Below are 22,867 nucleotides of genomic sequence, written 5' to 3' on the forward strand. Positions count from 1 at the left end.
CTGGTGGACTGTACTATAGATAACTAATGATGACCCGTCTCGGCGGGATCTGGCAATGAATGGACTGACCGGTCACAATCCCGGGCCAGTCGAAGCTTCTTATAAGAAATATAGGGGTTGTAGTGGGTCGTTAACTCGAGCCTGATTGTCATTAGAACACGAGTGGTCATCGCGAGGCTTCTTCTTGCCCGCCCTAGTCTTTGACGAGGAGCTACCCCGATCGGAAGGAGTGTAAACAGGCTCTTCCGATTTATCCGTACCCTTGTCTACCTCCCGCCTAAGGGGCTGGGTGTCTGATTGTGTAGTGTCATTAGCCGGCGTTGTCTTGGCCGGGTTATAAGTGTTAGACTTCCTATTCTTCGGCTTTATCTTGGCCGCCTTATCATCGTGCTGTTATTATTTCTCGGCTTTGTCTTGACCGAGATAAAGGCCCTCGGCTTTATCTTGACCGAGTTGATCTCCCCTTTTAATTGAGATCTTTTGGGTTGGGGGAGGCTTTGGAATTAATAATGTTTAATTCAGTTATTTCTTCAGACATCGTGATTCATAAAAAAAATTGCGCGGTGGCTAAACGTTTCGAGTGTACTCAACGACGTCGCGGTAACGAAAGAGGAGGCTTATATGTGGCGAGGGGGTTTTATGGGTCTCGTCCCGTGACGGGTTTCCCAGGCTATCTGTTTGCAGTTAGCCTCTTTCGGGGAGTTTTTTACCGGTGGCTATTCGAGTCAGGGTAACGAATAGCAATTTGATGAGATGGTATAGGTAAGTATAGCGCAGTGTAGTAAATCATCCAATGGTCCAGACAATGGTCCAAAACGCAAAATTCATAATCAATTTCCACTCTTACAGTATGCTATCTCATCTGATATGATAATAATATCATTGTTAATCACTATTTCAGTTCAGGGACATTTATTCTTACCCCACCATGGTCGTCTGTAACCGAAGCAGTGAGCCCGTGGACGACGCTGCTCATAAAGCCTACAGAAATTTCCACCAGCAAGTCCGCAACAGTAGAAGCGTGGTAGGACATCTCTCTCTATACAGTGTAAAAATAACAATAAAATACTGATTAACTAATACAATTGAGATGATTACAGTAGAAAAATCAGGTGGAAAGCCTCTGGCAGCCTCGCCTCCATTACGCGATTCGATATAGCAGCAGTGCTGAAAACAATTATTCACACAGAAAACACTCATATCATGATAAACTACTATGTCCATTTACTCGATCAACATGACCTTTGACCATGATCATGTGACCTATGACATGTGCAAAACAATCATTCATACTTGATTAACCTTATGTCCATGTTTCATGAATTACATGTGTACATCCATGAACTTTCCAAATTATGATGTCATTTCAACAAATACCCCCAACACGGCCAAAGTAAATTGACCCTGAACGGCCTTTGATTTTGGTCATGTGACATGAAATACACAAAAAGTTATTCTGGGATACATGGCTACTCTTATGAGCATGGAGAATTACACACGCAGCACTCCAAGGACTGGCAATCAAACCCATCGCAATCTAAAAAGCGAGGGTCAGCTCCACCAGACCACAACGCTTGGCATATACTGTACATGCAAACTCACCAATCCATGAATAATAGTAACTAAGGGAGTAATAGAAGAATGAGAAGAATCTAGCGTTCGGTGGCATGACTGCTTGGTAGTGGCTGGACCGCCAAAGACTTCTATAGCCCCTGATCAAAGCAGAGAACTCATAGGTACATCTGTATCCACCTCCAAATCTGGGCCATCGAGGCTGGTAACAGGTAGTCCCTCTACTGTCTGATAATAGGACATAAGATATGACAAAATACAAATGAATCATAGTAATATTAGTATCCTGATTAAGACTGTGGTATCGCACTTTGTTATCCAGGCTATTAATATTTTGAAGACAAGCTGACTTTTCTATAGGACACTTTATTACAGAACCCGGTAGAAAATCAAATGAGTACATTGTACAAATTAAAAAGTAAGGGGGCATGAAACTGTGGGCTTCATGGAATTTCCTTAATGTAAGCCCTGTTCTAGCAGGGTTCCCACAGAAATTTGAAAACAGAATTCCATGACTTTTCCATGACTGAATTGCTGCTTTTCATGACTTGCTTTCTGGCACGGTTTCCAAAATCAGACACAGCAGAGTATGATAATTAAGTATGAGAGAACTTTGTGAGACACGACAAAACGGAAAGCTGCCATAGCCATGAGGTAAATGCAATTCCATGACTTTTCACAAGACTTTTCACAAATTTTTCAAATTCCTTGACTTTTCCCTGACTGTCTAGGACCACAAATTTTTCCAGGATTTTCCAGGATTTTCCATGACCGTGGGAACCCTGTCTAGTTTAGCATCCGGTCCATTTTTATGTTAACAGGGTTCAGATTGTGAATTTGCATTAGGTAAAGCTTGAGATCAAGACAATGGCTAATATCAGAATAAGGGATATTGTTTGTTGGATGCAGCCAGGATGTTCTGGTAGAATCTTATAAAATACTGTAACTCTCAAGTCTGTGGAATATGATATCTTACAAGAAGGAATATGACAAGACCCACTTATAATAAAGGAATGTCTTCATTACAAGAAACACATGCACGAAAAGAAAAATATACTGCTCACCGAAATAATAACTAGGAAGACCCGCATAGCCGTAACTGTATCCGTAGCCATAACCGTAGCCATAGGCGTAGCCATAACCGTAGCCATAGATAGGGTAGTTGCAGCGAGTAAACCTTCCATCAATCCTGGCCTGCCAGCGAGTACAGGGGCATGGCTCTGCCCACAATGCCCAGGATGGCTCACTCAGATCATTTCTGTACCAATCTTGACAGTATCGGCGTGGGTTGATGTACCAGTCAGGGTTCGAATCAAGACGGTAGATGTCTCGGCCCTGTTTAGTAAGAGATAATAATGATATTATTTATATTTGAGTTATAATGCTCTAAATTCATTCTGTAGAATGTAAAAAGGCAGAATGAAAGAGGGAGAGAAAGAGAGAGATAAATAAAGAAAAGTATATGTCATGATAAACCAAAGAAGGAGTAGGCCTATTTGTCAATTAGGAATATGAAGCATTGCACAAACGTTTAAAAGTGCAAACTCAAGTGCATTCTTGGATTACCAGGGGAAATCATTCCAGAGAACAGGGCCAGCATAAGCAAAAGCCTGTACAAGTGCCTTTGCTGATCTTGAAGCAACTATAGTTCGACAAACGGGTGAATCTGACCTTTTTAAGATTTTTATTTCATTCAGGCTTTTTCTTCCTCTGAATGAAATAAAAATCTTAAAAAGAACCATGTACGCTTCCAGGGAAAAATATGAGCTCTGGTGTGGGGAGAGAACATGTACGCGGGTTTGTACTGTGCTTGCATTATGAAAATTTCCCGTTTGATTCTCGACCTCACTTCGGACTGCAAACTGCGGTCGCATACCCCGTTTTGCGTTTGCAAATCTCAAACAACTTTTCTAACCCCGATAAACCCATCTTGGCCAGGTAATCCCCTTGTCTCGATTTCACAAATCACATTTTGCTCATTTTTAGAATACGTAAATGAAAAGTGTGAGAGAATATACTAATACAGCCATTTTGCATAAGCCCAAATTAGTTTCAAATCGCAGCCAATCATACGACTGCTATGGCGTCATCACAGCTAGATATTAAATTTGCTTTTAATCTAATAAGGATGATAGCATAGTCACTGATTTGAACATAATTACGTATTCATACGATGATTTAGAACATTACACAGTAAGATATTCCATGATTCAATATTAACATCAAATTGTATTACGTTTTATCCAAAATCGGGTAACAGACTAATCAAAAGGTGTGCGGTGAAATCGAATGAGACAGTTAAGATCTCTGCCATTTTATGAACTTTTAACATTCAAAAGTCTAGATCAAGACAGATCCCCAACTACTTCAAGATATTTCATTTTCTTTGTAAACTAAGAAGGGCACACACAATTGTAAAAACAACATTGATGAAAGAAGGATGAGTGCACATCATATCAAGAAAACATTTTGTATTAACATGAAGAATAGATGTTGCAGTTGTTGACTTTCCATAGACGGAACCCTAAAATGTGAGAAAGTAGGAACCTATATCTTACCAGAAGACCAGTGTTGCCAACTCTAAGATCAGGACGATAGCTTTCATACAGTACAGCTAGAGAGTTTCCTTCATAGACGTTATACCAATTATGCCTGGTACTGAAACCGATTCTAGCTGGTACTGACTTAGAGAGTGGATTCCAGTTGAAACTGCCCCCCTGGTACATTGTCAGAACACCACTTCTTCTTCCGTCAGTGAAGAGAATAGCTTGGTAGGTAACAGTCTAAGGGGGCGTCGCAAGAAAAAGATGTGCAATCAATTGCAAAGATTGTGTTGCAATTACATGTAATAGATTGTTATTATTATCATAAAGTCTTATTTATCCAGGGTAGCCTCATCAGTGACATACACTGTTCTCCCAGAGGGCCCTGCTACATTTAAACACATTAAAAAAACAAAAAAACAAAGGAAATCAAAACTATAACGATACAAATAGGATTAAGCTTTAACTCATTGAGTGCTTCGTGCACGCTACGTATCCTACTATAACATGCCACACTCGTGCTCGCATGCCTACTATTGATTGCTTTGTGCTTGCATTGTTTCCTACCCTCACCTGCTTCGTGCATGACTGCGCACATTCGGAATAACAATCATTGTTACGCCGTTTTGCATTGTATTGCGCATCGCATGCACGCCGTAATTAGCACTATTGTGTGCAGTGTGAACTCTGCTTTCTGACAGATAAACTTACGTGGTTTACATTCGACTTTTTCGAGTATTTCTACATTTTTACAAGATATGGCTCCGCCTCTGAGAGGGAAGAGACCTAGGTTTTTGATCCATACAAAACACTCCACAAAATGGAACTACTTGATACAACTCATATTTTAGCGGTAAAGATAATAACCAATCCATATAATGAGGACATCATTATAAGGGGTATGAAATTTCCTACAACTTTACTACACAATATTTTGTGGATAAACTAATCGTTAGAGAGTTACAAGCAATTGTAATCATGACTATTGGAAGGAGTGAATACGACTCGCGATCCCAAAATCAATGTGGCACAGGGGGGTTTTGTGGCTGGCACAGGGGATTAGCATCGGATTAGCACTGTGGCATTGGGTTAGTAGTGTGCGTGGCATGTTAAGAGTTAATAGCAAGTTGCGTCTTATAACATGGGTTAAGATCTACGGTTTCTCCAATAGGATGAAATAAATGATTGCAAGGTTGCAGCCCTTCTTCCTAGATCAACGTTAGCTGTAGCAAATCAGATTACACTCTTTTTTGCAAGAAGCATACTCAGTAAATCAAGCACAAATCTTTAACAACACTTGATATTCTACAGAAGATGAGAACGATTCATAATAGAATTACTTCCAGTAGTCCTAACAGTCGAAGAACAGTGTGAGGAACGTTGGGGCACAATAGGAGCTATTATAACAACTCAGAGCCAAAATAGAGCGAGTTTGGCCAACCCGGTTTCAAAGGGTAACCAATATAGCGCAATTTCCTTTGAATAATGGGCTTGCCTAACAGCATTAGTGCGGTAACTCATTGTATCCGGGTTGTCCCATGGAGCTATAGGTCCATGGTTGGCCAAACTATCTCTATTTATGTCTCTGTCGCAACTCAAAGCCATTAATGACCCTGTTGCAACTTTAAAAAAAAATCCATTTTACCTCCTGTCCTGCCACTGATCCCCGAGGTTGCACATTTTCCCACGTAATCTTGCAGATGAAGTTGATTCCATTGATGAACCGGAAGGACTCTAACCCTGCTGGAAGGGACGGAGATGCCTCAAGTCTTTCTTGTACCGCTGCGAGAAGAGCAGCTGAGTTTCCGTACCCCCTGTTAATGTCGTATACCTACCAAACAATGTGGGAATTGTAATGTAAAAATAACATTAACAACTGGAACTATCACTGGAGATGATTAAAACCCCTGCCGTATGTTGTTACCATGGCAACAGTTTTCAATGCAAGGAAAAATATACCTAATACATGTACCACATCTTTACCTCCAGACCAATATGTGAGCCAAATTTCATAAGAATTGGTAGAGAACTAATGGAGTAGTACATGTACAAACTGCAGATTTTACCTAATTTGCGGCATATAATATATTATTACCAAGGCAACTCGATTTTTGAAACACACAAAATATGTGTCATTGACTCTTGTAATTTGATTGGTTGAAAGCCACTCAATAATAGATCCATTTAATGCCGCAAGCATGCAAATTTTATTTTTCATTCCACGGCAACCGTGTACTTTTCATTTTTCCATTGCACGGTTGAGCTGTCTCCCTCAGTGTGTATACCACCGTTAAAAGCATATGTGTGTGTATGTACATTTAGTATGTGTATGTGTTTGCGTGCATCGAAGTACATGTAAGCGCATCAACAAAAAGGCTGAGTGCACTCAGATTCATGAAAATAAGGTATTGGGGCTGTCACGTTTTCAAGCTTTGCTTTTGTGACGACCCTTGCATCCATCTATTGTGTAACAGCAAATACTGCTTAAATTGTTTTTTTATATGATATATTGATGATTTAGATAAAAAATTATTTGTTCAGTATCAAATTTTAGATATACATTTTCTTGTCCAGATTTTTGTTATGAAAAATGTTGCAAAAACCAACCAATAAAATTAGAAATGACACAAGAGATTCTTGGATTACCGCGGCTCACGGTAGATAATTCTTATAGCAAAAGGGTGATGTACTTTTACAGGTTTTAAATACGTGGATAGTAGTTTGAAAGATGTACCTGAATAACTTACCTGATAATAGATCTTTGGATTGCCGCGGTTAAGGTCGACCGGTGCACCGAATGCCGCAATAGATGGATCGCGGTAGATATCAAAAAGATTATATAACGACGGGTTGATGTACTTGAACAGGTGATAGCTGCGTGGATAGTAGTTCGAAAAATGTATCATGCCCGTTGATGTACACTGTAATGATGAGATGGAACACAAGAATAATACCGTCATGTTTTGTGCTTTACTTGATTCTCTTACATTTATGCAATACTCTCGTACAAGGTTTAGTATTTAGATAGATGGATACATTGTGATGGGTCATTGATCGTGGTACTTGCATTTTACCTGTTAATTCTACTAATGGTTGCATTGCATTCCTCAAGTGCAATGTCATAGGTGGAGCCACACTCATAAGCCCAGGATCTGTTGGTGCCATACCCTGTTCTGCGTAAAAATATGACCAGGAATTTATCTGATCCAGATAAATGTGTATTCTGGACAGTTTTAGTTTTACCCAAATGGGGAGGGGGTGGGTGTGGCACTTCAGACCTGGTTTCTAACCTGGGTAACACAGGTTTGCAGGAGCTCCCCAAGCTCCCAGGCTTGCCCCAGCGGAGGAGAAACGTTACAAGAGGGATTATCGGGCGATTCAGGGTTGATAGAGCTTGGGAATAAAATATCATTGTTCCTCCGAGGATTTTGTTATGGGGGTATAGGACCATAGCAAATCCATTCTGCAACGAGGGTTTGATGTAATGAGATTTAGATGTAGCTATATTCCTATACGTATCATAATATACAAATGATGCACAGATGTGATTGGATCGGTAGATTTTGTGAGCGTAAGGTAACTATGGAACTGTTTTGTAGAATGGTGGAAGTTTTTGGCGAAAAATCAATTACTGTACAACTATGCGTTGTGACCCAGTGGATTAGTCTTCGGACTTTGAAACAGAGGGTCGTGGGTTCGAATCCCAGCCATGGCGCAATTTCCTTCAGCAAGAAATTTATCCACACTGTGCTGCACTCAACCCATGTGAGATGAATGGGTACCCAGTAGGAAGAAATTCCTTGAATGCTTTGAGCGCCTAGGCAGCCCAGCTAAGGCCGGGGTAATGATAATAGCAGGGCCCGCTGGGAGAACAGTTTTTCGGAACTGAAGCGGCTTCCCTGGGTAAATATACCTATATTATCATTATTATTATTATTATGCATAAGTAATCATCGGCGCATGGCAAGCCCATGAATCCGGTAAATTTGCCATGCAAAAGTCCTAATTACCGATACATGACAAATTTACCAGATGCATGAACATTATAAAATGAAATGCAGAGCCTTGATGACCCGGAACTACATCAACATGTATGACTTACTACTTGATAGTATGCTAGCATATACCAGTACTATACTTCAAATACCAGATTCAGCTTTGCATTGGCTAAAGCCATAGACCTCCAGTAGCTATGTGCATGTTTGCCCCGCACTCCCCGGGACAAGAGGCAGAGCCTATGCCATTCTAAACTGCACGCCTGCTGCTTGGGAAAGCAGCGCTAGCGTCTAGCTAGCATACTATGCCTATGCACCAATAATCATTGGTAACCATTTGTACTTACAGATCCTTTTGCATCCTTTACTTGATTACAGTTGGCCTAGATCTTCTTCGCAGAATATATTTTTTACTCAAACAAGCGCAACGGTACATGCGCTATGACACCACAATTACCTTCATGCGTGATAGCATGTTTACAACGGATATCGTGAGCTATTGTTGTGATATTGGTCGTCTGCTAAGTAAAATTCAATGCATGGCAATTGACCATTCAGATTGCAGGGATTTTGATGCCCACTCTACATGTATAATACTCACAGTTATGTAGGTGTATAGTTGGCCATTGCTGATAGGAAACCCTGTATCTAGTCTTACAGTAAACCACGCTAGAAAGCTGTATCGAAAATATCCTAGTGACCGGTCAAGCCCAGAGCCATATTCGATGTAAATACGCTCTAGACAGTAAATCAAAGAATAAAGCAAATAATTAGCAGATGCAAGTGATGGAACATCTATCATTTCTGAGACGATAGTTAGCTGTAGCTATATTTTCCCAAAGTGAATATAAGGAAAGAAAGCGTGTAAATTCACGTGCCTATCGCCAAGGAAGTGACAGTTTGTGCAATAAGACCAAGAGGATTATTTGTTTTATATTCTATCATTCCAAAGAGATTAAGATGTAGCTGTACCTTCTCGAAACAAATTTGAGGTTACAGGAAAGGTGGTACATCCATTGGCCAAAATCGAGGAGTGACAGTTTGTCGTCAAAACTAACAAAAAGAGATTATTTGTTTTATATTCTACAATATCTCACCAATAGGAGAGCAGTGTTGCATTTGTGGAAAATTGTTACTCTAACAATTGAATGTTGGTTCCCGAGATGGTAGCAGCCATATATGGCATTCAAAATACATTTTTGTTGACAGAAAAGGGAGAGGGCGTCTGGTTTGGTCAGCATTTTCATGATAAAGGGGAAAAGGTGTCAAACTGAAGAACTTATTATGGGAATTGACATAGAGGAGACTTAATCATGACCCAAGAGAAGACAGACTGTATAGGAATGTGTGTACGTCTATACCTTTACATAAAGGACTTTCTTGATTTCGGGTCCTGAAGAGGGACAGTCAACCAGCCCGAAATGTCGAGTCTCTCTACTGCTTCTACTTATCATCTCTACTCGCCGTCTCAAGCCAGCATCTCCTCATCCATCCTACTTCTCAAGCTGTTTTCAACTCATCAATCTCTTCTGGTTTACAGTCCTTTTTAGGACTACATTCAAGAAAAGAAAACTCTACTCTCAAATCTCCACTTTCTCGCCTATCCATTTCCTTTATTCTTCTTTTATCCACTGTTTCTATAACACTCCACATGGTGTACCGTAAACCACATCAGCGGTTTCTTGATTTTCTTCTTTATTTTCCATTCCAGATCAGACGTTGTTTTATTACGCGCTATATAAGCAAATATAATACAATAATTATTAAGGAGAAATATAATCACCATTGCAAGAAAATCCATCGCCTTCATATCCATCTTGGCATTCACAGGCATAACTTCCTATGCTGTTCACACACCGGGCGTTTACGTCACAGCCAACGATGCCTGATGTACATTCGTTGATATCTAAATTTCATTGTGATAATGTATGATAATAATTGTCATGATTTAGTTTCAGTTGCTGGTCATAGTACCACTAGCAGATAAAACATAATCAGTGGAATATATACATTGATCATTTTTATATCATCAAATTTCATCATTACTATCATCATTATCTGTTATCTATTAATGTCCAGTTTAATATATTTTTATAGAAATTGCATAGTATAAATGCACAATTATTATTATTATCATTAGCAGTAGTTGTAGTCATAAAACGAGAGAATCGAGTAAGAGAGTAGATGAGAGAGCTGTAGTGGGAGTGGTTAAAGTGTGAGAGCTGCAGAGAGGGAAAAGTTGATCGAGAGAGCAGTTGGGGGGTGGTGAAGAGAGAGTTATGTAAGAGGGAAGTATATTGGAAAGTCATAGAACTTGAATTGGGAATCAGTGTAGACACAATAATTAGTTCCATTTTATACAATATTAGAGGTGGAATAATTTGGCGCATTGCACCCAAAGTGATAGGAATGTTTTGGGGAAAGGTTTTCTAGCCATGTGGTGTTTGATCCGAGAAGGATAAAAAGGGCGTGTGTTAAGTCAGGCAGGGTAGCTCTTTTTGTTCACGATTTGTAGGCCATGTCGGTTTAGTTTTACAACAATGTCAGTCGTCCAGTCCAGAGATGCAATGTTATTGTACTATACCAGCTCATTGATTTGATACTGATTTTAAATAAACATTATGTACAACTTTAATTCATCTCTTTGAACTTGTTACTTCTTCACTCTGTCTTTCTTTGTACGTGGGCAGCACAAGATGGCGGGCAGCCATCGGTCGTCTTGCAAAACTATTATACATTGCAACCTCTGTGAGAACGGATCTGCTTGCAGGGTACTAATTCCAGTGATCAGGGGGACTTGTTTAGCAAATAGTGGTGTTCAAGACAGATTTTTAGTCAGTGTTCATTTTGAAGTGATAGAAGAACGTCACAACTTGTGCTACATTTTTATCAGTTATGAAATTAACCTTAGTGAAATAAAGTCATTATAAATGAACTACTTGGTTCACTATTACAAAACGTAACTTTTGGTTCTGTAACGGAGTACATTCAGCTGCCCGCCATACTAGAGTACATCAGTAAAGTCCTTGTCCAAAAATTAGTGAATAAAAACAGCCCTTTTGTTCTGGACAAATGACATATATGCAATATTTTCGTCAGCTCGAACTTAGGACGAAACTACTGTAGCAGATCATGAGTTTTCGGCAAACAACTCACAGCCATTCATTGTCATTTGACGGGCATTTTCAAGACATTTACTGTATTCTTAAATCAGTCGTGCGTTGCAGATCCAAACTTCCTGACGACAAAGGGAAGGAAAAAATATCAGTAACAAGTGCATTTACCACAACGTTCGTTCCCTGCCTTAACCCTAAATAGACTGGGCTATTTCAACGCCTAAGAAGACTGGGGGGGGGGGCTGATTCAGCCCCCCCTTATGATCTCGGCCGTCGATCGCGCGATCGCGACGAAAATTGGCACAAGCGTTACCCATGGCATTATCTACAAAACTATAACATCAAATTCTGCAAAAATCTCATGTCTCATTAATTATGCTAATTTATGCATAAAATCATAAGTTTGCTCTAATTAAATAAATAATGCCCCTGAAATGCTAATTTTTGTTTCACATACTCTAGATAGGCATCTGATCAAATTGATTTTTTAAAAATTTCAAAATCACATTTATTTTCTTATGTATTCTATTGTTTTCTAAATTTTTTATGTATTTCTATGTTTTTTGACTTTTTGTTTTTTATTGTTTTTTCAATGGAAATTGTCGGGGACTTTATTTTGACCATAAACAAGATAAAATTAATTGATTTTAAGCAGTAAAAGGAAAAATAATGATACATTTATGAATTTTGGCTAAGAACACTATTTGCATTGGATTTGTACACAAATTCACGTTTTTGAGTAATTTTGGGTCTGCATGCACTTACGAAATGTTGCGTAATTTTGGAACCGCGTACGCGGGGGTCACAATTTTGGTCTCAAAAGTTGCGCGAGACTTGAAATTAAAAAGTCAGCGAGCGACGCGGTCAAAAAATTTTCGCGCGGCGGATTTATCGCGAAAAATGTCGAGGGGGGGCTGAATCAGCCCCCCCCGATCTTTTTAGGGTTAATCCCTCATTGCACATACATGTATAGCTCCTCAAATTGAAACCCCCACCCAGGTAAGTATAGTGTAAAGACAGATAATACAATCACAACCCCATGAAGACAAAATGGTACATTCAAATAAGCAAAACAGTTTGCAAATCTACATTTTCCGAACCAAAAATTCTTCATTTTTCTATTTGGCAGCTTTATTAAAGAAGTGGAATGCCCCTGACGGTCTCACCTGCATCACGCTATTCAATATAGCAGCAGTGCTGACTTTGAAAACTACTATAAAGTAATTATTCACAAAAAAACACCATTCACATCATGATACAATACTATATTCATTGACATTTGACTTTGATCATGTGACCTAAAACTTGACAGTGATACACGATTACCCCTATATCCACATTTTATACACTATATCTATAAACTTTGAAAGCTATGACAGCAATCTAACAATTACCTCTAAAATGGCCAAAGTTCAATGACCGTAAATGACCTTTGACTTTGATCATGTGACCTGGAAATTGCTCAGGATGTTCAGTGATACTTGAGTACTCTTATGTCCAAGTTTCATGAGTCATATCCATAAACTCTTAAAGTTATGATGGTAATTCAACAGATATCCCAATTTGGCCAAAGTTTATTGACCTTTAAACTTGGTTATGTGACCTGAAATGCGCACAGGATGTTCAGTGATACTTGATTACTCATTATGCCCAAGTTTTATGAACTATAGACCAATATACTTTCAAAGTTATGATGATAATTCAAAAAATACCCCCAATTTGGCCAAAGTTCATCGTCCCAAAATGACCTTTGACCTTAATAATATGACCTGAAACTTCCACAGGATGTTTAGTGATACTTGATTACTATTATGTCTAAGTTTCATGAATCAGATCCATAAACTCTCAAAGTTATGATGGTAATTCAACAGATACCCCCAATTTGGCCAAAGTTCATTGACCCTAAATGACTTTTGACCATGATCATGTGATGTGAAACTCATGCAGGATATTCAGTAATATTTGATTAAACTTATGTTCAAGTTTTATGAACTAGGTCCATATATTTGCTAAGTTATGATGACATTTCAAAAACTTAACCTTAGGTTAAGATTTTGATGTTGATTCCCCCAACATGGTCTAAGTTCATTGATCCCAAATGACCTTGGACCTTAGTCATGTGACATGAAACTCAAGCAGGGTGTTCAGTAATACCTGATTAACCTTATGGTCATATTTCATGAACTAGGTCCATATACTTTCTAAGTTATGCTGCCATTTCAAAAACTTAAAGGGGAATGAAACCTTCGGAATAAGTAGGCTTGTGTCGAAACAGAAAAAATAACGAATAAGAACAAAGAAAGTTTGAGAAAAATCAGATAAATAATGAGAAAGTTATGAGCATTTGAATATTGCAATCACTAATATGGAGATCCTCCCATTGGCAATATGTTAAGGATGTGTGATGTCACATATGAACAACTTTCCCTTTGATGGACTATAATAAATACCCTCAAAAAGTCTCTTTCTGCTTTTTCTTGTGGTGATACAAACTCTTTATCCATGATGTATTCTTTAAAAATCTGTATTACATGCCCTCCAATGGAAAGAACACATGATCTACCGATAGATGTGATAAAAGAGGCAATTTAGGTGAAATAATATACTAAAGTAATGGAAGAGTTGTTCACAAGTGACATCACACATTCAGTTAAGATTGGTGTTGACGTCGCCGCCGTCGGAAAAGCGGCGCCTATAGTCTCACTCTGCTATGCAGGTGAGACAAAAATGAAAGTATCTTACCATTACAGAGAGGAAGAGGTGTAGAAAGGATCCCGTTATTGCACTCGAGCTCCAAAAGAATGCCCGTACTGGTAGAGTAGCCAATGTTACAGGCTATAACGATACTTGCATCATGATCCAACGAATCAGCCAATGTTTGATTTGAGAAAGGAATTGCATCTACATCACAGTTTTCTGGAAAAGGGGAAAAAGGGGATACCTGGGTATTATTACCAACAATGATAAGAAACTGAATTCTTGTTACATCAATTAGAAGCCCCTCCCCCACAAAAAATGCCTTTGAAGAAAAATAGTAACATAAAAGAAATATTTATAGGAAATAAAAATGACAGAGCAAGGATCATTAAGAAATTTATCCTTAAAGTATGAAAAATAAGCAAATGCTCGTAATCGAAACTCCATGAAGAGTAAGTGGCGCATTCAAAAGAGTAACACAGTTTGCAAATTTACATTTTCCAACCAAACCAATTCTTTTGATTAGGCAGGTTTATTCAAGATTGATAGGATCTTACCATAACAGACAGGAAGAGGTGTAGAAAGGGCCCCGTTATTACACATGAGCTCTGTTAGATTGCCCATACCGGTAGAGTAGCCCATGTTACAGGCTATAATGATACTGCCCTCATGGTACAAAGAATCAGCCATTGTTTGATTGGAGAAAGGAATTGCATCTATGTCACAGTTTTCTGGAAAAAGGAAGAAAAAAGGATATCTGGGTAATATTACCAACAATGATAACAAACTGAATTCTCTTTTAACCAATTAGAGCCCCCCCCCCCGAAAACCTTTGGAATATTAGGGTCAATGAACTTACACCATGTTGGGAGAATCAACATCAAAATCTTAACTTAAGGATAAGTCTTTGAAATTTTAACATAACGTAGAAAGTATATGGACCTAGTTTTCAACCGCGCCGCTTGCTGACTTTTCACTTTCAGATCTTGCGCAACTTTTGAGACCAAATTTGTGATGACCAAGTACGTGGTTACAAAATTATCTCAATTGCATATGTATCATTTGAATATTTGATGCACTATGATACAACTGATGTCACATTGGGTACATGTTGCTGCTTGACTTAGTTACGCTATGGCGGTACCAGCCCAGCCTACGTACCTTGTTGCCGGTGTTGCAATTAAACTAAACCAATAAACCTTACATTACGATGTTGGAACATATAGTGCATCCCCCAAAGATGTCCCTCTGATACATGTATGTGGCTAAATTACTTGAAAAAAAAAATTATTCTCAATGAAATGTATGGATTTAGGAAGCTCATCTCATGTTCTAACTTCTACAAAGATTTCATTGGTCTTTCTTCTGTGGTTTTGAATACACAGTCTATTCTGTAACAGTGGTGTTTTTCAGCCCATTCCAAGTTTGCATGCATGCAGCATTGCTGTTTGCTCCACACTTTCTAGCATATCAACTCCCTTTGACCATTCTGACCAAGGAATTCCCTGATATGACCAGGGAAATCCCCATGATCTAACCAGGCTCATCAAATCACAACCTTGAGCATGTTCAGAAGGGCGAAAACAGTTTTTGACAGTTTATTTCATGTTTGATAATGGGAGATGCACAATGATTGAGACAACGGGTAATGCCTGTTTCAGGTCTAATTCCAACAATACTGCATTTTAGTTTTCATTACTTTTCTTGCTAATAAGCTACAGAGGTCAAGTTAATTCAATGCAAATTTTTAAAAGAAACAAGTGGAGCGCCTCTGGTAGTCTCGCCTGCATCACACGATTCAATATAGCAGCAATGCTGACTTTGAAAACTACTATGAAATAATTATTCACAATAAACACCATTCATATAATGATACAATACGTTCATTGACAATAAATGATATTGGACCTTGATCATGTGACCTAAGACTTGTCAGTGATACTTGATTACCCCTATATCCACATTTTATGAACTACATGTATATCTATAAACTTTGAAAGTTATGACAGCAATCTAATAATTACATCCCAAATGGCCAAATTTCAATGACCTTTTACTATGGTCATGTGACCTGAAACTCGCAAGAGATGTTCAGTGATACTGGATTACTCTTATGTCCAAGTTTTATGAACTAGACCAATTCACTCACAGAGTTAAGATGGTAAATTCAACAAATACCCCTAACATGGCCAAAGTTCATTGACCCTAAATGACCTTTGACTTTGGTCATGTGAACTGAAAATGGCACAGGATGTCTAGTGATACTTGATTACTCTTATGTCCATGTTTCATGAATCAGGTCTATAAACTTTCAGTTATGATGATAGTAATTCAATAGATACACCCAAAATGGACAAAGTTCATTGAATTTTGTCATGTGACCAGAAATTCGCACAGGATGTTCAGCCATACTTGATTAACCTTATGGCCAAGTTTTATGAACTAGGTCCATACACTTTCTAAGTTATGCTGTCATTTCAAAAACTTAACCTTCGGTTAAGATTTGGTGTTGACGCCGCCGTCGTCGGTAAAGCGGCGCCTATATAGTCTCACTCCGCTATGCAGGTGAGACAAAAAAGGCCATTTTTCTCTAGTGTAGTTCCTTTTCGCAAAGTGTGATTAACTTGTGGATTCCCCTTTATTTTCAGCTGATTTTACTCATCTATCAATCACATTTTCGTTCAAGTTGGTGCACTGATTCCCCTTATCATCAAACAAACTTAATTTTTATGTTTCTTGTCCTTCTGAACATGCCCAAGTTTATTACTTGATGAGCCTGGACATGATTAGGGAAAAGTCCCAGCTCAGATCCTGGATGGAAAAATGGGGGTTAACATGCCAAAGAAAATGCAGAAATGCATCAATGCTGCAAACTTGGAATGGGCTAAAATGCGCAACCGTTATGTACATGTAACAGAATGTGTATTCAAAACAGCTGAAGTGCAACCAATAAAATTTCCATTGAAGTTAGATCATGAAATGAGCTTTCTACTCATGAACATTAATTTGAAAATACTACCGCATTTCAGAATTAGTTTAGTCCTATGTCAGAGGGACATATTTTTTTGGGATGCGCTGTATAAGCTAGTACAGGATTCTTTATTGACAATAGCTTGACAAGTGCATGTCAGGCCCAAAACTGCTTGAAAACGTGAATTCATGTACAAATCCAATGCAAAATGTGTATTTAGCAAAAATTCATAAATGTATTATTTCTACTTTTACTGATTAAACACAATTTACTTTGTATTGTTTATGATCAGAATTAAGTTTGCAACACTTTCCAATGAAAAAAACAATAAAAAAAGTCACAAACAGGGAAATACATAATAAATTAAAAAACAAGAAAATAAATAAGAAACAAATTGCGATACTAATTTTCTTTTTTAGTACATTTGATTGGGATCCTACAAAGAGTCTTTGAATGAAGAATTATCAGTATTGAGGCAGTATGATAGTTGATTAGAGCAAATGTTTATTTCATGCATTAATTAGCATAACTTTTTCATTGAATGAAAAATCTTATTATTTCACAAAACTAACCACACAGCCTTGTAGATTATATCGCACAAATCCAGCCCCCTCGGCTGTGAGATTAAAGTGAGTGAAATAAAAAAGTGCTAAATTCTTTATTTCACAACCCCATTAAGAAAAAGTGGCACATTAAAATAAAAGGCCAGTTTGCAAATCTACATTTTCCTAACAAATCAATTATTTGACTTGGCAGCTTTATTCACGATTGAAAGGATTTACCATAACAGACAGGAACAGGTGCAGAAAGGTTCCCGTTATCACACATGAGCTCTGTTACAATGCCGGTACCGGTAGAGTAGCCAATGTTACAGGCTATAACGATACTTGCATCATGGTCCAAAGAATCAGCCATTGTTTGATTTGAGAAAGGAATTGCATCTACGTCACAGTTTTCTATAAGAGGGAAAAAAAGGATACCTCGGTAACAATATTACCAACAACAAGGCAAACGCCAAGCGTTGTCTCGCCTGCATATTGCAGTAATGAAGAGACTGCATGTCAAAACTATGCTATATGACTTCTGAGGCTGTCAGCAATTTAGGGGGTGAATTGTGGTTCTGACAGTTTACATATGCATTAATGGTATAGGCCTACTTTATCCCTAGAAAATCAGATAACACTAAGAATGCTGGTAATACTATGAAGCTATAATTATTTCCATGCAAGTAAGGAAACAAATGTTAGTGAAAAAGAATGTAATTGATAATAATGTGAGTAAAATTGTAAAATTGAATTAATTATTAAGGTGTAATGAAATGCCAATCTTAAGCATTATGTTGGATGATGGTAGGGGGAAAACTTTTCTCAATTTGTTTTGTACAGTCTACAGTATTAGCAGAACATACACATACAGCAATTAAAGAAACTTTGACAGCTTTTCTATTGTACCATTGGCAAATTTGTGTGAATATTATAAATGGTGCCAAGAACTATAGCTCATTAAATAAATAAGAGTTTTTAAAGAATAAACAAGTAAAATACAAAATCTAGTTCAGGTATAGAGAGTACTGAGTTCTGAAGTAAAATTTTAGTGTTAAAAAGTATAAAATTATAAAGTTCATGTCATTAGAGGAACAAAGTAGTGTGAAAGTTCATTGACCTTTGACCTTAATCAAATTCAACTCACATTCGAACCTGACCTGCACCTTCAAGAGATGGACCTCTGTGACGAGATTGGCGATCCCACCTCGAAGCTATAGAAAGTTATTGTGTGTACAACACAGCACAGTGCCAGTAATGAAAAGTTCATTGACCTTTGACCTTCATCAAATTCGAACTTGAGCTGCACCTTCAAAAGATTGACCTCTTGCATGAATTTGGCAATCCTACCTCAAAGATATAGAAAGTTATCATGTGTACAGCACAGCACAGTGCCAGTCATGAAAAGTTAATTGACCTTTGACCTTATTCAAATTCGGCTAACATTTGAACTTGACCTGCACCTTCAACAGATGGACCTCTGTTATGAATTTGCCGATCTCACCTCGAAGCTATAGAAACACAGCACAGTGCCAGTCATGGAAAGTTCATTGACCTTTGACCTTATTCAAATTCGACTCATATTCGAACTTGACCTGTGCCTTCAGGAGATGGACCTCTGGTATGAATTTGGTGATCCCAACTCGAAGATATACAAAGTTATTATGTGTACAACACAGCACAATGACAGTCATGGAAAGTTCATTGACCTTTGACCTTATTCAAATTCGACTCGTATTCAAACTTGACCTGTGCCTTCAGGAGATGGACCTCTGGCATGAATTTGGTGATCCCACCTTGAAGCTATAGAAACACAGCACAGTGCCAGTCATGGAAAGTTCATTGACCTTTGACCTTATTCAAATTCGACTCATATTCGAACTTGACCTGTGCCTTCAGGAGATGGACCTCTGGTATGAATTTGGTGATCCCACCTCGAAGATATAGAAAGTTATTATGTGTACAACATAGCACAGTGCCAGTCATGAAAAGTTAATTGACCTTTGACCTTATTCAAATTCGGCTAACATTTGAACTTGACCTGCACCTTCAACAGATGGACCTCTGTTATGAATTTGCCGATCTCACCTCGAAGCTATAGAAAGTTATTGTGTGTACAACACAGCACAGTGCCAGTCATGGAAAGTTCATTGACCTTTGACCTTATTCAAATTCGACTCATATTCGAACTTGACCTGTGCCTTCAGGAGATGGACCTCTGGTATGAATTTGGTGATCCCAACTCGAAGATATACAAAGTTATTATGTGTACAACATAGCACAGTGCCAGTCATGGAAAGTTCATTGACCTTTGACCTTATTCAAATTCGACTTATATTCGAACTTGACCTGTGCCTTCAGGAGATGGACCTCTGGTATGAATTTGGTGATCCCAACTCGAAGATATACAAAGTTATTATGTGTACAACACAGCACAATGACAGTCATGGAAAGTTCATTGACCTTTGACCTTATTCAAATTCGACTCATATTCAAACTTGACCTGTGCCTTCAGGAGATGGACCTCTGGCATGAATTTGGTGATCCCACCTCAAAGCTATAGAAATTTATTGGGTGTACAACACAATTGTTGACAACGACGCCGGAAATAGTGACACCTATGTCTCGCTCCGCTACGCAAATGACATACTTATCATTTTAATCAATTAGGGGCCCCCCAAAAACTTGCCCTTTGAATATTTGTAAAGAAAAAAATTAAAAACAAACTAAAAATATTTATGACAGTAAAATGCCTAAAAAAAGCAAGCATCTTTTAGAAATTAATCCTTACAATAAGTAAATTAAAAAAATACCCAGTTCTTAATTTCACAATCCCATGAAGTCAAAATGGCACATTAAAAAAAAGCCAGTTTGAAAATCTAGATTGTCTGAATAAATCAATTCTTTTGATTTGGCAGATTTATCCAAGATTGATAGGATCTTACCATAACAGATTGGAACAGGTGCAGAAAGGGTCCCGTTATCACACATGAGCTCTGTTACAATACCCATACCGGTAGAGTAACCAATGTTACAGGCTATAACGATACTCCCATCATGGTCCAAAGAATCAGATGTTGTTTGATTTGAGAAAGGAATTGCATCTACGTCACAGTTTTCTATAAGAGGGAAAAAAAGGATACCTCGGGAACAATATTACCAGCAAACATAACATACTTATTATTCAGTCAATTAGAGCCCCCCAAAAAACTTGCCCTTGGAATATTTGTAAAGAAAAAAAATAAAAAACAAACTAGAAATATCTATGAATGTAAAATGCCTAAAAATAGCAAGCATCTTTAGAAATGAATCCTTAAAATGAGTAAAGTAAGAAAATACTTTCTTCTTAATCTCACAACCCCATTAAGTCAAAATGGCACATCTAAAAAAAGCCAGTTTGAAAATCAACATTTTTTTAATAAGTCAAGTCATTTGATTTGGCAGATTTATCCAAGATTGATAGGGTCATACCATAACAGACAGGAACAGGTGCAGAAAGGGTCCCGTTATCACACATGAGCTCTGTTACAATACCCATACCGGTAGAGTAGCCAATGTTACAGGCTATAACGATACTTGCATCATGGTCCAAAGAATCAGATGTTGTTTGATTTGAGAAAGGAATTGCATCTACGTCACAGTTTTCTATAAGAGGGGAAAAAAGGATACCTCGGTAACAATATTACCAACAAAAATAACATACTTATTATTTAATCAGTTAGAGCCCCCCCAAAAAAAAATTGCCCTTGGAATATTTGTAAAGAAAAAAAATTGTAATATACTAGAAATATTTATGACAGTAGAATGCCAAAAAATAGCAAGCATCTTTTACAAATTAATTCTTAAAATGAGTAAAGTTAAATAATACTCAGTTCTTAATTTCAAACCCCATTAAGTCAAAATGGCACATTAAAAAAAGCCAGTTTGAAAATCTAGATTGTCTGAATAAATCAATTCTTTTGAATTGGCAGATTTATCCAAGATTGATAGGATCTTACCATAACAGATAGGAACAGGTGCAGAAAGGGTCCCGTTATCACACATGAGCTCTGTTACAATACCCATACCGGTAGAGTAGCCAATGTTACAGGCTATAACGATACTTGCATCATGGTCCAAAGAATCAGCCGTTGTTTGATTTGAGAAAGGAATTGCATCTACGTCACAGTTTTCTATAAGAGGGGAAAAAAGGATACCTCCGTAACAATATTATCAACAAAAATAACATACCTATTATTCAATCAAGTGGAGCCCCCCAAAAAACTTGCCCTTGGAATATTTGTAAATAAAAAAACTTAAACATACTAGAAATATTTATAAGAGTAAAATGCCTAAAAATAGCAAGCATCTTTTAGAAATTTATCCTTACAATGAGTAAATTAAAAAAAAAAAATACTCAGTTCTTAATTTCACAACCCCATTAAGTCAAAATGGCAACTTAAAAACAAGCCAGTTTGAAAATCTAGATTGTCTGAATAAAAAATCAATTCTTTGATTTGGCAGATTTATCCAAGATTCATAGGATCTTACCATAACATATTGGAACAGGTGCAGAAAGGGTCCCGTTATCACACATGAGCTCTGTTACAATACCCATACCGGTAGAGTAGCCAATGTTACAGGCTATAAAGATACTTGCATCATGGTCCAAAGAATCAGATGTTGTTTGATTTGAGAAAGGAATTGCATCTACGTCACAGTTTTCTATAAGAGGGGAAAAAAGGATACCTCGGTAACAATATTACCAACAAAAATAACATACTTATTATTTAATCAGTTAGAGCCCCCCCAAAAAAAAAAATTGCCCTTGGAATATTTGTAAAGAAAAAAAAATGTAACATACTAGAAATATTTATGACAGTAGAATGCCAAAAAATAGCAAGCATCTTTTACAAATTAATTCTTAAAATGAGTAAAGTTAAATAATACTCAGTTCTTAATTTCAAATGACCCCAGTAAGTCAAAATGGCACATTAAAAAAAGCCAGTTTGAAAATCTAGATTGTCTGAATAAATCAATTCTTTTGAATTGGCAGATTTATCCAAGATTGATAGGATCTTACCATAACAGATTGGAACAGGTGCAGAAAGGGTCCCGTTATCACACATGAGCTCTGTTACAATACCCATACCGGTAGAGTAGCCAATGTTACAGGCTATAACGATACTTGCATCATGGTCCAAAGAATCAGCCGTTGTTTGATTTGAGAAAGGAATTGCATCTACGTCACAGTTTTCTATAAGAGGGGAAAAAAGGATACCTCCGTAACAATATTATCAACAAAAATAACATACCTATTATTCAATCAAGTGGAGCCCTCCAAAAAACTTGCCCTTGGAATATTTGTAAATAAAAAAACTTAAACATACTAGAAATATTTATATGAGTAAAATGCCTAAAAATAGCAAGCATCTTTTAGATATTTATCCTT

General features: G+C 37.6%; 1 protein-coding gene across 1 annotated transcript in view; it reads right to left on the reverse strand.

The window, feature by feature from the left end:
- The window catches only part of LOC121422023, a 65,381-nt gene extending 44,451 nt beyond the window's left edge, over window positions 1-20,930 (reverse strand). The window contains exons 1-11 of the mRNA XM_041616825.1: window positions 20,908-20,930; window positions 14,481-14,654; window positions 13,969-14,142; window positions 9,894-10,016; window positions 8,712-8,848; window positions 6,863-7,036; window positions 5,761-5,946; window positions 4,131-4,355; window positions 2,637-2,907; window positions 1,603-1,800; window positions 923-1,039 (exon numbers count right to left, since the gene is read on the reverse strand). Of these exons, the coding sequence (XP_041472759.1) occupies window positions 923-1,039; window positions 1,603-1,800; window positions 2,637-2,907; window positions 4,131-4,355; window positions 5,761-5,946; window positions 6,863-7,036; window positions 8,712-8,848; window positions 9,894-10,016; window positions 13,969-14,142; window positions 14,481-14,613 (1,738 nt within the window). The 5' untranslated portion in view covers window positions 14,614-14,654; window positions 20,908-20,930. The remainder of the gene's footprint in view (window positions 1-922; window positions 1,040-1,602; window positions 1,801-2,636; window positions 2,908-4,130; window positions 4,356-5,760; window positions 5,947-6,862; window positions 7,037-8,711; window positions 8,849-9,893; window positions 10,017-13,968; window positions 14,143-14,480; window positions 14,655-20,907) is intronic.
- Window positions 20,931-22,867: the final 1,937 nt, after the last annotated feature.

The sequence above is a fragment of the Lytechinus variegatus genome, chromosome 9 (assembly GCF_018143015.1).
Source record: "Lytechinus variegatus isolate NC3 chromosome 9, Lvar_3.0, whole genome shotgun sequence".
NCBI lineage: Eukaryota > Metazoa > Echinodermata > Echinoidea > Temnopleuroida > Toxopneustidae > Lytechinus > Lytechinus variegatus.